We start from the raw sequence: 12422 nt of genomic DNA, 5'->3' as shown, positions 1-12422 counted from the left end.
AGAAAAACTAAGAAGCTACCGTTCTATTACCCCTGCTCAGTTGTCCAAAGGGAACTCCTCCCCACCCCCAAACAAAACCCACTATGCTATTTTCTCACTACTGTGGAATATTCCTTATATTCCAGATCACAAATGCACCTCAGCCCTGATCTGCACAAGTCTTTGCCAGCCCTATCTTCATTTTCTTTTAAAAACAGAATGTCACCACATTCAACCGGAAGAACACAGAGCTGTTCACCAGGGATTAGGATAAGGTCAAATTCATCTCCAGTTGTCATCAGAACCAGGATATGAATTAAGCCTCCAAAAACATATTAGTTGAGTAATACACACAGCCCTCTTAAATGCTTCTTTCCCTCCCCCTCAGCTACAAGCATGGATTTATAAAAAGAGAAGCCTCTACAGGCACAACAGGTCGGACATAATGAAGCACTGTTTCTATAGTCCTCTAGGTACCAACTTGAAAGGATGCTTCGCTAGTAGCAATGATTGGAGAACACTTCTCCAGAGACCAAAGAAAAAGTAATTCAATTTCAGTTGGTGAAAACTAGTATCTAGGAATGGCTGTTTTATAGACATTCTTTTTAGCTTCATATTACAGAAATGAATCAAGGCTATATTAATTCAAGAAAAGTCTTATTACCCAAAACCAAAGAACTTCCTTGTGTTACTCACAATGAACTCCCCAAGCTTTCCTATTAACACAAAAAGCAAACAGACAGTGTTTGTTGTATGTTTTCTTACTGCTCCATAAACAATGGAAAGAGGGGAAAATTGGAGGTATCTTATAAAATAAAGAGTTCAGGAATACAGATTGGGAAAACTCGAGGTTAAAAAAGATAGTAACTATTTATTATCCAAGAAATCCTTCATTTGTAAAGCAATGCAGTGTTTCAAGTTAAACCTTTGCAACCTTATTTCTTGCATGTTATCATTATCCACCTTAAAAAAAGGTTGCTTCCTGATATACAAGAGAGATAAAGAATTTAAGAGACTCATATAGAGTACAGAAAAACAGAGATTTACCCAACCTCATTCCACTGATGCAAAAGAATGGATGATATTACAGTGGGGGAGAAAAAAACCAAAAACCCCACTCCCCCACCTTCCCCTAGCGTAAGGGGAAAACCAGAGTACTGTTGTAGCAGCTGACTAAAAGCCACACCACTAGAGTTCTTAGTTGAGAAAAAAACCCCTAAGACTATCAGGCAGGCCAGATATTCTGAACTAAATATGCAGTGCACAGGTTATCAGTCTTCAATTAAGCAAGCTGAATTTTGAGTAAGACCTAAGCAGTGAGATTACTAGACTCCCGATATAGCATGAAGCAACACTGCATTTTGTATTCACTGTAGAGTAAATCAGAGGCTAAATGTTTGGACGTTGTCTCAAACACTTCTGTTTGTTTTTGGTTTTTTTCCTCCAGAAACCCAAATGAAATCTATTCCCTACTTTTACACAATTTTGTACTTACTGCTGGAAGTAGAGACTGCATGTTCTGGTTGGAGTCAGCTATAGTGGCTAGGTAAACCAAGTTCGTATGCAGCATCTGCTGGTATCTATCAAAATAAACAAAAGCAAAACAGACCTTAAGTCATTAATACAGTAACATGAGAATTTACTTTAATTCTACACGTGTAAAGAAAGTTACCTATTGTAAAAACAGATTCAAGAGACTTATAAGAGTACCATTACTAGGAATCACAAGCCTTTTGTCTCAACTATTACCCAATCTTTCCCAATGTCTCCATCAAATCTGTGCCTGCATCTTCTCTACAACTTCTGTCTTGCTATGAAAACCTAAAGCTGGGTGACAGTGGTCTCACTTATTTCACTTCCTGCCCCAAACTAAGTCACCAGGAGACACATGTGCATGACTGTGGTCATTTCCATCACAAACACTAAGGAAAGAGAGCACATTTTATTATGTCCCCAGATGCAAGATATCACAAATTTATGGGAATCATGACCAAGAGCAGTACAACCATTTCATCAGGACCTTGAACTTTGGAAATTTGCTATGGAATAATTTTTCTGCTACAAAATCATATTCCAAGGTCTCAACAACTAGCCCACAGTCACAATAACAACCTTGAAAGCAGGAACAGATCATGAATACATAACTACAGGCTCGCATACAGCTTGATACAGTAACCGTGCTACAATAAAAGCATTCCCTTAAAGCAAAAATACCTACCATTTATGACCCCCACTCGTGCCCCCCCCAGACTACCAGTTCTCAAGAGCCATACTGTGATGCCCCATCTGTCACATAACTGAGCATTTGTCTGACGACAAGGGTACCATGATCATCCTATGCCAGATAAGAGTAATGCGAAAATACTTCCTCAATAATTCACCCCTTCCACAGTTCTCTCAGACCACTCTCCAGAGATACCACTAGACAGCAAGTCCACATGGGATATTCTGGAAAGCTAAACTTTTAAGACAAGCTTGTTCTTGGGCAAGTGGTAAACAGGTAGTTTTTAAACATGTCATCAGGAAGAAAGGTCCATTCCTACATGATTTTGAAAGGTTTGAGAAGAAAACTACTTCTTTCCCAAAGTATAATTATGATGCAGAGGAAATAGATCTTGGTTATACAGTCCTCATTTTTATGAGTGTCATCATCATGGTATCAACTCACAGTAGTCAAGTTGCAACATTTCAGTGACAGAAGTGATAGTCATATAGCAAATACAAAAATCAATTTTAAGTGTAGTATCTGCCGCAATACTTTCCTATTCTTCACAGCACAGTTCTCGTACAAGGCGAGCTAAGCAAATCAAGAATAGTGATCTAGATGGAAAATCACCCAGTACGCAGTAGATTTGTATTAATGTCTTACTGAGAGCATTCAGATGTCTTTCCTTTGTTCTGATAGTCCATTATACACTGAATAAGATGGTTATTTTCATCCAACATCTGAAACGATAAAAAAGAAGGTTGGAGTAAGTTTCATGTTCTTTATGGAAAAAAAATTAAGATAAATTTGAGTCTTGCTCCTCTTCTCAGAGTTTTTAAAAGCAAACAAAGTAGTATTCCAGAAGGTTCTACATAAACCAATTATCTTCCCCCCCCATTTAGTTTTACAGCTTTCGGTTTAAGGGTTTCAAGTCACTATTATAGCTACATTTGTGAAGCTTCCCATTCAAATACCTATGCTTGTTGTACACCAAGTTCTTATGAAGTTTTCAAACTTTCGTATTTCTTCATTGTGATCTCTACAAAGAGATTTACTTAAAAATTTATGCCCCAAATTTCCTTTCTCCTTCTGAAGCCTGCAACTGTTCAAAAATTTAATAATAAAAGGCATTGAAATTGTTATTGATAGAAACTGAGCATACTGCACAGGTTTGTTTCAAGGAAATGCATCGGAAAGCTAGGTCATATTTACATTAAAAATCTCTAAACCGTACTCTATAAGTTTTCTGTATAACAGGCACAATAGATCTATTATACTTCAGAAGCATCCAGGAATATTAACATATGTCAATTATACTTTTCTGGGAAAAAAGAAAAAAAAAGTAGTCCTAAAATTATGGGAAATTACAGATCTCATGGCTTTTTACAAAAAGCTCAAAAATTCAAGGTGTTCCAAGCTACATAAACGGGAAAAAAATAAAATAAAGCCTGGTTTCCTAGAGCTGTACATCCCCACACTCGTATCTTTTTAACCACCCTCCTACACTCTGATCAGACAAGAGTCAGCAGAACCATGGCTAATCTGAGCTACCAGCCAAGTTACCCAAGTCAACTCAACTAAATGGAAAATTTACTGCCAAATGGAAAATTTTGCATTGATTCATCCCTTTGCTTCCTCTCGGTGGAAGGCTAGTTTAGAGCCCTTTACTGTACTCAGCTGCTGAGTTTCACAGAACTAACCAGATCTTAACCATCTCCAAGACTCTTGCCTTCTTCCAAACATGGTTGAGACTAGCCAAAAGGTTCACGCTTCTACAAGGAAAGCACAAACACTGTCACTACATCACCTTTACCTCCCTAGAAATCCAACCTAAACAAATTCTATAGAGAGGTAGAAAAAAAAAAAAAAAGTGCTGACTTTTTTTCTTCTGACTAATCCATCTCTAATATAAAAAAGGTATGAAGTCAGAAACCTCATGCAGTCCACTCAGGACTTCTATCCATGTAAGAATGAGACAACCAGCCAAGTCCTCCTGAAATCAAACCAATAATTCACCAGAACTGACTAGAACAATCCCTGAGCAATTATTTTGCCTGAAACTGCTGGATCTGGAAACACTGTCATTAGGCATTAAACACAGACAGAACTGCAGTATTTTGAGTTATTGTCTGAGCCTCAGAAACTAAGCAGAACTGTAGTTGCACACTCTGAAGATCACAAACACAGTGCTATACAGACACATTTCACATGTACCAACATCAAATTTTATAAGAAACACAGTGGCCATTTTCACCAGAAAAAAAAAAATAAGGAAAAAGGAGCTAATTGACTTTGGTAGCAAAGTCAGAGAGAGCACTTGCAAAGGAAGCCTTGAATCAAGGCTTTCCTCAGAATGTCTCCCACCTTCCAGAGGAAGGCAGCAGACACTTAAAGCTTAGCAGACAGGTAGGCCTTCAGACTCCCAGTTAGTTGCATTCTTCACCGTCATCATGTAAGCTTGGGGGGTTAACCTCTTTGGGGGTTAAAAAAAAAAAGAAATGCTAAGGCCAAAAGAAAAGCAAACAAGAAGGAATACAACTGTATCCTGGTCAGGGCTGCAGCCACTGTTTTATACAAGTTTGATTGAGCTGATACAAAATTGACATAGTTCTTTGAAAGAGTTATAAATACCTACCATTAAAAGAGAATTTAGTTTCCAGCTGGATGAAGATACCTCTAAGGCTTCTGACAACTTACGTATATTACAAAGATCCTTCAGCTTTAACTATACTAGAGTTTTGCTGGCACACCACCATCAAATTAATGGTTTGACTACAGCACAAGAAAAATTTAATTGCCTGCATTCTCTATATGCACCCCAGTGACTTGAAGCCTCTACTGACTACCTTTAGGCAGCTTTCCACCCAGTGGGTATGTATTTTTCATCTACACTTCTCAAGCACTGACTTCTGCTACACTACCTTGGAGGTGTCCATTATAACTCTGGGGTCTTCTCTGAGGTCCCAATCCCTGCAACGCCTACCTTGTTGACACTCTCATTCTTTACTAAATCACAGGGTACCTATATCTACCCAAAAGGCTCCTACACAAGGAGCCTGTAGTACTCTGAAATCAGCTTGATTCATGGTTATTTACACCAATAACAGTGCGAGTCTTAAGTTTCAAAATACCACCAAGTTACCACTGAACTTGAACACGCTCCTTTGCTTCTGCTGATACAAAGCATCGTGGATTATCACAAATCCTGGTTATGCTTTTCGGATTGCTTTAGCGAGTTAACTTGCTCCCTCCCACAAAAGCTTAAATGGAGTCGTCCGGAGTCGCTGTCATTGGCTCCGACCATAATGTTCTTCCTGAATAACGCTCAAAGTTTAGGGGGCAAGGGGGAGCCTTACAAACCGGAGGATCAAGTTTGGGAGCTGCAGTCGCCGCTTACCCCGCGGAGGCAGAGTGCAGAGCTAGGCAGACTTTAGTAACAACCCGACTGAAGTCCGACTTACAGGCAGCCCTCACAGGAAGGAGTTACTCGACTCCTCTGTTTCCCCACCGCGCCAGGCCGAGTCCTTACGGATTAGCTCACGCCCACGGCCCTGGGGGAGCCCCGGGAGCGCTCGAGGCAGCCGGGGACCCCCAAGGCCATCGGCCGCACTCGCTCCGGCCGCTCCCCCACCCCCGCGCGGCCTCCGCGCCCCGCCGCAGCCCGCCCGCTCGGCGCCCGGGACCCTCGAACAAGCGCCGAAGCGCGAGAGACAGCGCCTTGCCGCCACCCCCGCCGAGCCGTACCCCAAGCACGGCAAGCGCGGCCCGGCCGCGGTCCCCCCCCCCGCGCCAGCCGGGGCCTTGGCGCTTCGAGGCGCCGCCACCCCGTTCCCCGCGCGGCCCGGCGGCAGGAAGCAGCTGCAGCCCCCGGGGCCGGGCCGGGCCCGGCCCCTCCTTGCCTCTCGCCCTTACCTTCTGGATGGCGGCCGGCGTGATCTCGCCCTTCCCCCGCTGCCTCGGGGCCGCGAACGCCACCGACATGTCGGGCCGCTAACCAGGAGGGTCCGCCCCGCCACCCGCCCGCTCACGCGCCCCGCGGACCCAGCAGCGGCGGGAGGCGGCAGCTACCAGGGAAGAACGCGGGGGGCGGAGCGGCTGCCCAGCGGGACGGCCCATCCCCGTCCTGCCGGGGAAGGGTTAAGAAGGACCGGCTGCTCCTCCCCGCTTCCCGCTGCGAGGGGGAGCCCCGATGAGGCCGGGGCCGCCTTCCAACCCTCGGCCAAAACAATGGGACCGAGAGTCGGCGCTGCGTCGTTTGAACGTAACCTCCCCTTGTCACGCGACCCTCTTGGCTACCCCTTTCCCTCCGCGGTGTTGGTACGTTCCTGCCCAACGCGCCTCAGCGCCGGACAGGCAACGAAGTGGTACGGCCGGCGGGGGGGATGGGAGCGCTGTGGTGCGCACGTTACAAGGGACGCGCTCCGGCTGTGCCGAGCGGCGCGCTCTCCTCCCCCCTCTACCCGCCGCGACAGTTGGTTGCACCCGGGCAGTCTGCTCTGGCGGCAGCGCCGGGCCGGGCGGGGGGAGCCACCTCGGGGAAGCGTCGAGAGGTGGCGGCGGTGGCCGGTGCTGTTCTCCCGTAGCCGGGCCGCGGCGGTTTCGGCCTGCGAGGGGAGTGGCAGGCGCGGACCCGGTGCTAACCGCCGGGGGAGGTGCTGCCGCCGCCGCCGTGACACTTTTGCCGTTTGCGGTGCCGCTGCTTGAGCAGCGCCTGTGCTGCCGCCGCTGCCAGCGTTGACAGGTGGCCGTGGGGGGAGACAAACCATGAGGAAAAAGTTGGAGGAGGGCAGCAGCTGGCGCTGTGCGACCCCCGGCTCGTTGGTGCGGGGCGGCTTTCCCTGCCGACCTCGGCGGCCGCAGCTTCCCTGTCGTGAGAACGAGACGGAGCAAGGAGAAGCAGTTGCTGCTGCAACTTTAAATAAATTATAGACGCTGAAAATGCTAAAGTCAGCCTTGATTTTTTACAGTGCGGCCACTGGAGGGAATCTCGGTTTCACCGCAGATCCTCATATACAAGTTTGCAAAGTCTAAGACTATACTTTCCAAGGATGAGAGTTTCAAAGGGTAATGGTACAGTAAAGTTGAAAATCCCCAACTAAAGCATTTTAAATCTGCTTTTTCCCGGGCACATCCCCTGCTCAGCCTGTGTGCTTCTCAGTGCCGCACTGCGGGCTGTGAGTGCCGTCTCCTTCCCAAACTATGGCCTTCTTTAAGCTGATGGCTGCTCCTGCGGTTGGCAGACATGTGTGCTGCTGCGGCTGATGGGACACTACTCGGTGACGTGATGCCACACCACGAAACGTGAATTTTGTTGCTTCCTCAGTGCATTGCTCCTCAGCTGTTACTGGCTGAAGTGCCTGGCTCTCCCCGCAAGCCCTAACTCCTTTGGTTACAGCACACATTTGTCAGTGGCATCCATGGCCACCCCGTGGCTGTACAGCTGCTTCCCAACTGGCATGCTTTCTCCTCAGACTGTTTCTAGGCTGGCTCCTTTCCCCAGCCCCATGGACATTACTCTTCCTGGCTCTGCTGTCCTAGGACTGACTGTGACTGCCCATCACCCCCTGCCTTTTTCCCTTGACAACCATTTCCCAGGCTGCTGGCTCCAAGCTGTTCCTGCCTTCCTACAGCATCCCCCTCTCCAGGTGCCCACCACCTGGGCCCGATGCTCTCTGCTTCCAGCATGGCACTGCTTCTGTCCTGTCTTTTCAGATTATACAGGACCCTGAGTTGAGGTGATGCTAATCTGACTTGCTCTCCTCTCTGGAAAATGTCTCTGGCCCAGTCCTTGGACTGAAGGTCATGCTAAGGAGGAGAGACGCCAGCATATCCATTAGGCTGTCTGTGTTTCTAACCATTCCACTCATCGCCATGGTATCTGGGTCCATTTTTTATACTAGTAGGGTGCTTTTTTTCTGTCTCCCGCACACTACTTCATCATCATCATCATCATCATCGTCACCACCACTACGATACTTGTAGGAAACCAAAAGAAAAGGTTGAAGAAACCTGTTTTTTCTAAAGTTGATAGTCTTCATGGTGATTCATGGTTATTATTGTATGATCTTGGAGTGAACTCAGAATAACTGTCGTAATAGCTCTGTGCTCAAATTGATACTATTTCTAGTTACTACACATGACAAGGAATCCTAGGAATGAAGAATGCAAGACAGCCGTGGCCAAATCAGCATGTCATCAGAAGGTACCATCTCCTAGCCAGTTACAAATAGAATGACGAGGACTTATTTATTTAGCATATACTTAGCTCTGGAGAACTGGTGATGTGTCTGAAAGTGTCCCAAGGCTGCAGGCATCTTCAGCAGCTGGAGGGCAAACATGTTCTCATGAAAAACTCTGAACACTGGGAATTCCACCGAATGTTTTTCTCTTCCCACAAGTATAACTTGTCTTGCTCTCATCCTCTGGTTACCCAAACACTGTTTATAAAATATTTTGGATTGGGGTGTCTTGGTGATTGCAGCATTTGAGACAATGTGAGTTAGATGTCAGCCACATAAATAATGCTTTTAAGATCTGAATGCCCCATCATATTCTCCCACATTTTCAGGCTGGTTTTGAGTGGAGCAAAAAAAATAGGCTTGCAGGATGGCACAGGTGAGGAACCTTGAAATTAAAGGAGTAATTTCCCATGTATTTCCCCAAACGGTCCAAATGAAATATGTGAATTTTTTTAGTACATTCCTATTTCCATGCAAAATACAGGAGAACAGTGTTTGGAATTCAACTGTGTCAGTTTTTAGAGGATGATATAAGATCATTCATTCATTCATAGTAAGTAAAATCATCTCCTTTGCCTAATTTTGTCTGACGATTAAATTAAATCAAATCAAATCCATTTATTCCCCTTTGCGATGATTTTTCATTCATGTGTTTAACATTTTGGACTTCCACATTCATAAATAGCAACAGATCTAAAGAAACATTGAAAAAAAGAGTCCGCAGCTCTGTTTTTTGTTACCATGCAAAGGGAAATTCGCACTCAAAATCAACATTTAAATAATGGCACAGATGCATACAAGCAGGGAAATAGATAGCTACAATGGAAATGTGCCACATGTCTCAGAACACATAACCACAACAGGGTGTCTCTTTTATGACTTTCTTAATGCACTGCAATATGCCTAGATATCAAAGGACATATGGTATATTTTCTCTTTAATTGCACATTTCTTTGCTCTTGTGAGTTGCTCACAACCTTAACATTATTTAATTGTAATTTAGGTGCATAAATCTAGACCATCATCAAGAGTTTCAAATGCAAATACGTTTCAATCAGATCTTCTTCCACCTCTGTTCCAATTTTTGTCAGCGTAGTGTCTTTTTTGTTGATGTGCATTTGTGTAGGTCGGTTTTTTGAGAGAGAGAAAAGAATGCAGACAGAGGAGGATGGGTCCTTTTCTGAGAGATTTTTTCCCCGTGTTTCCAACCTGTATTTCTCAGTAACAAGTGGTAGGTAGATACAGTTCCTGAGACTCGGGTCTGGAAAGCATTAACATTTAGTTCCTAGAGAAAGCTATCTGTTTGAAATGAAGTGCTAACAGTAGAGAGATTTCAGTCTTCTCAGGATTGTGTCACAATTCCTCATTGCAGAGGAATTCATTTAGTTTTGGAGAAACTTGTAATATTGCAGTAATCCAGTCTTCCAACAATTCTGAGAAAAATGGTAAGCAATCTTCAGTTTCTGTCTATATTTTCTGCCATTTTAATTATCTGATTTTCCATAAATTCTCTGGAATAGAAGAGAGAAGCAAGAGAAGGAACCAGCAGACATTCCCATCTACAAGCTGGAAAATACAGAATGCTGATTCATCATCATTTTCAAATTTACATTTAAAATTAAAATTTCAAACTTGGCATTTACAAAGCTATATATACAGGAGAGAGGACAGCAAAGAATTTTATGGTAGCACCATCTGCTTAAACTGGCTTGACTAAAGGTCTCAGTATGAAAGTTGAGAATGATTCCTGAGAATTAGACGTTTCTCAGATAAAGCCTTTTAACATGTTGGTGACAGCACCTCATTTTGTGCATTTGCTTCAAATTAATTAAAAAAAAAAAAGAAAACATTTTACTACAGCAACTATGATAGCTCAGGGTCTATTGCTAGTAGGATGACAGGGTGAATTTGAGTCTCTTTTTCAGGGTAGACTACGTTTTCAATTTGTGATTAAAAAAAAAAAAAGGTGTTTATGCATGTGTTTTGTGTTTTGTAATATCAGCAATACAATCAGGTAACAGAGCAGATCCCAAGGAAGGAGCGTCTTTCGGTGTATGAAAAAAGAAGACAGCAAAAGGAAGAAATGGTATTTTGGGGTAAGTATTTCTTCACCAACTGAACTTGGTGTTACCTTGTAACTTTGGTGGGATTTTCTATGTGCCCAGTCTTCCTGTTAATCCATCGTGTTGCAAAATGGTGCTTGCACCTGAAGGCCTGCCTGTGTAAATGGTTGAATCTTCAAAACTGTTCCAGTTCTCCTTATTTAACAAATGGTAATTTGTTATCAAAATACACAACAATATCAGACTGTTGGTAGAGTAAACGGTGCTTTTCACTTCCTATAAGACATCGCACTAACAGGATAAATTCGTCTTGAATTTATTCTGTCAGCTTCCTGTCTGGTTTTTTTCAATTTTATCATTTATATTCCGCACTGGTTATTGTAGAGAATATTAATAAGAAGTAGCACCTGAAGTGCAAGCCTGTATGTTCTGATATAGAGCGAAGTACCCAAACAGCACTGCACGCTACAAGGATATTGGTGGCTCTGCCACGTTCCAGAAGGACAATAACAAAACCAGAAAAAAATCATTGGGATGCTAAATTTTTATTCTAATATCTGTCATTTTAGTCTGCAAATATAAATATTTAGAATAAAGAAACTCACAACGTGTTCAGCAGTTTGCAGTAATGGGAGTAAGTGCAACAGCTGCGGTGAGAAAATCTTTTTGTGTCTTGATTTTATTCTACAGAAGGGAATCTCTAGCTACTAGGACTGTATGCTATAAATAAAGAATAGCAAAATGTCTAATTGAAGCCTCCTTAAAGCTGAAAATTCTTCAAGAATTCTTAGAGGTTAATATTTTATTTTAGGACACAGAAGCAAAGTACTATCGTTCATTAACTTCCTCATTTTTTGAATGTTGAAAGCAAAGCAGAAAAGATAAACGTGAGAAGGTACTGCTAAGCAGCACTGAAGAAAAGGTAGCAATGACCTTGATGATCTGAATATTCATATCTGTTAAAGGCAACAGTTTGCAATGGAGAGGTATACTATTTTTCTGGACATACTTCTGAGGACTCTCACTTCTGCATCATCTGCATCATCTTCAGCTTCTGCCTGACTCATGACCATGAAGGTCAGAGGAGATGACTGAATGCTACAGGACAGTAGTTCTCCCTTACTGTCACCATCCTAATCAACAACTTCCTGAGGGAATACAGAAAGATAACTGTATCAAGTGCAATTTTCTTTCAGGAAGCCTGATCTCATGGCGTAAAGATCTCCCTTATTCTGCTGGCAGTGTGTGTTGGGTTTGCGTGGCAAGGTTTTGGTAGTAGGGGTGGCTTCTGTGAGAAGCTGCTAGAAGCTTCCCCTGTGTCTGATAGAGCCAATGCCAGCCGGCTCTAAGACGGGCCCACCGCTGGCCAAGGCCAAGCCAATCAGCGCCTCTGTGATAACATATTTAAGAAGAAGAAAAAACAGTTAGAGAGAGCTTTTGCAGCCGGAGAGAGGAGTGAGAAGATGTAAGAAACTCTGCAGACACCAAGGTCAGTGCAGAAGGAGGGGTAGGAGGTGCTCCAGGCGCCGGAGCAGAGATCCCCCTGCAGCCCGTGGTGAAGACCATGGTGAAGCAGGCTGTCCCCCTTTAGCCCATGGAGAAAGGATGAGGGGGTGTAGAGATTCCACCTGCAGCCCGTGGAGGACCCCACACCGGAGCAGGTGGAGGCACCTGAAGGAGGCTGTGGCCCTGTGGGAAGCCCACGCTGGAGCAAGCTCCTTGCAGGACCTGTGGACCCGTGGAGAGAAGAGCCCATGCCAGGGCAGGTTTGCTGGCAGGACTTGTGACCCCGTGGGGGACCCCACGCTGGAGCAGTCTGCTCCTGAAGGTCTGCACCCCGTGGCAGAGACCACGCTGGAGCAGTTTGTGAAGGACTGTAGCCCGTGGGAGAGACTCACGTTGGAGAAGTTCGTGAAGGACTGTCTCCCATGAGAG

The 12422-nt window shown here is 44.4% G+C and overlaps 1 protein-coding gene across 3 annotated transcripts in view; it reads right to left on the bottom strand.

Annotated features, from left to right (window-relative positions):
* Positions 1-6443, bottom strand: part of SS18 (SS18 subunit of BAF chromatin remodeling complex) — a 46194-nt gene extending 39751 nt beyond the window's left edge. For all 3 annotated transcript variants that reach the window (XM_054815987.1, XM_054815988.1, XM_054815989.1), the window contains exons 1-3: positions 6098-6443; positions 2849-2925; positions 1475-1559 (exon numbers count right to left, since the gene is read on the bottom strand). In XM_054815987.1, the coding sequence (XP_054671962.1) occupies positions 1475-1559; positions 2849-2925; positions 6098-6166 (231 nt within the window). In that variant the 5' untranslated portion in view covers positions 6167-6443. The remainder of the gene's footprint in view (positions 1-1474; positions 1560-2848; positions 2926-6097) is intronic.
* Between the last annotated feature and the right edge of the window lie 5979 nt (positions 6444-12422).

Source organism: Grus americana, chromosome 2, assembly GCF_028858705.1.
Source record: "Grus americana isolate bGruAme1 chromosome 2, bGruAme1.mat, whole genome shotgun sequence".
Classification (NCBI taxonomy): Eukaryota; Metazoa; Chordata; class Aves; order Gruiformes; family Gruidae; genus Grus; species Grus americana.
This window is presented reverse-complemented; position numbering and strand designations above follow the sequence as displayed.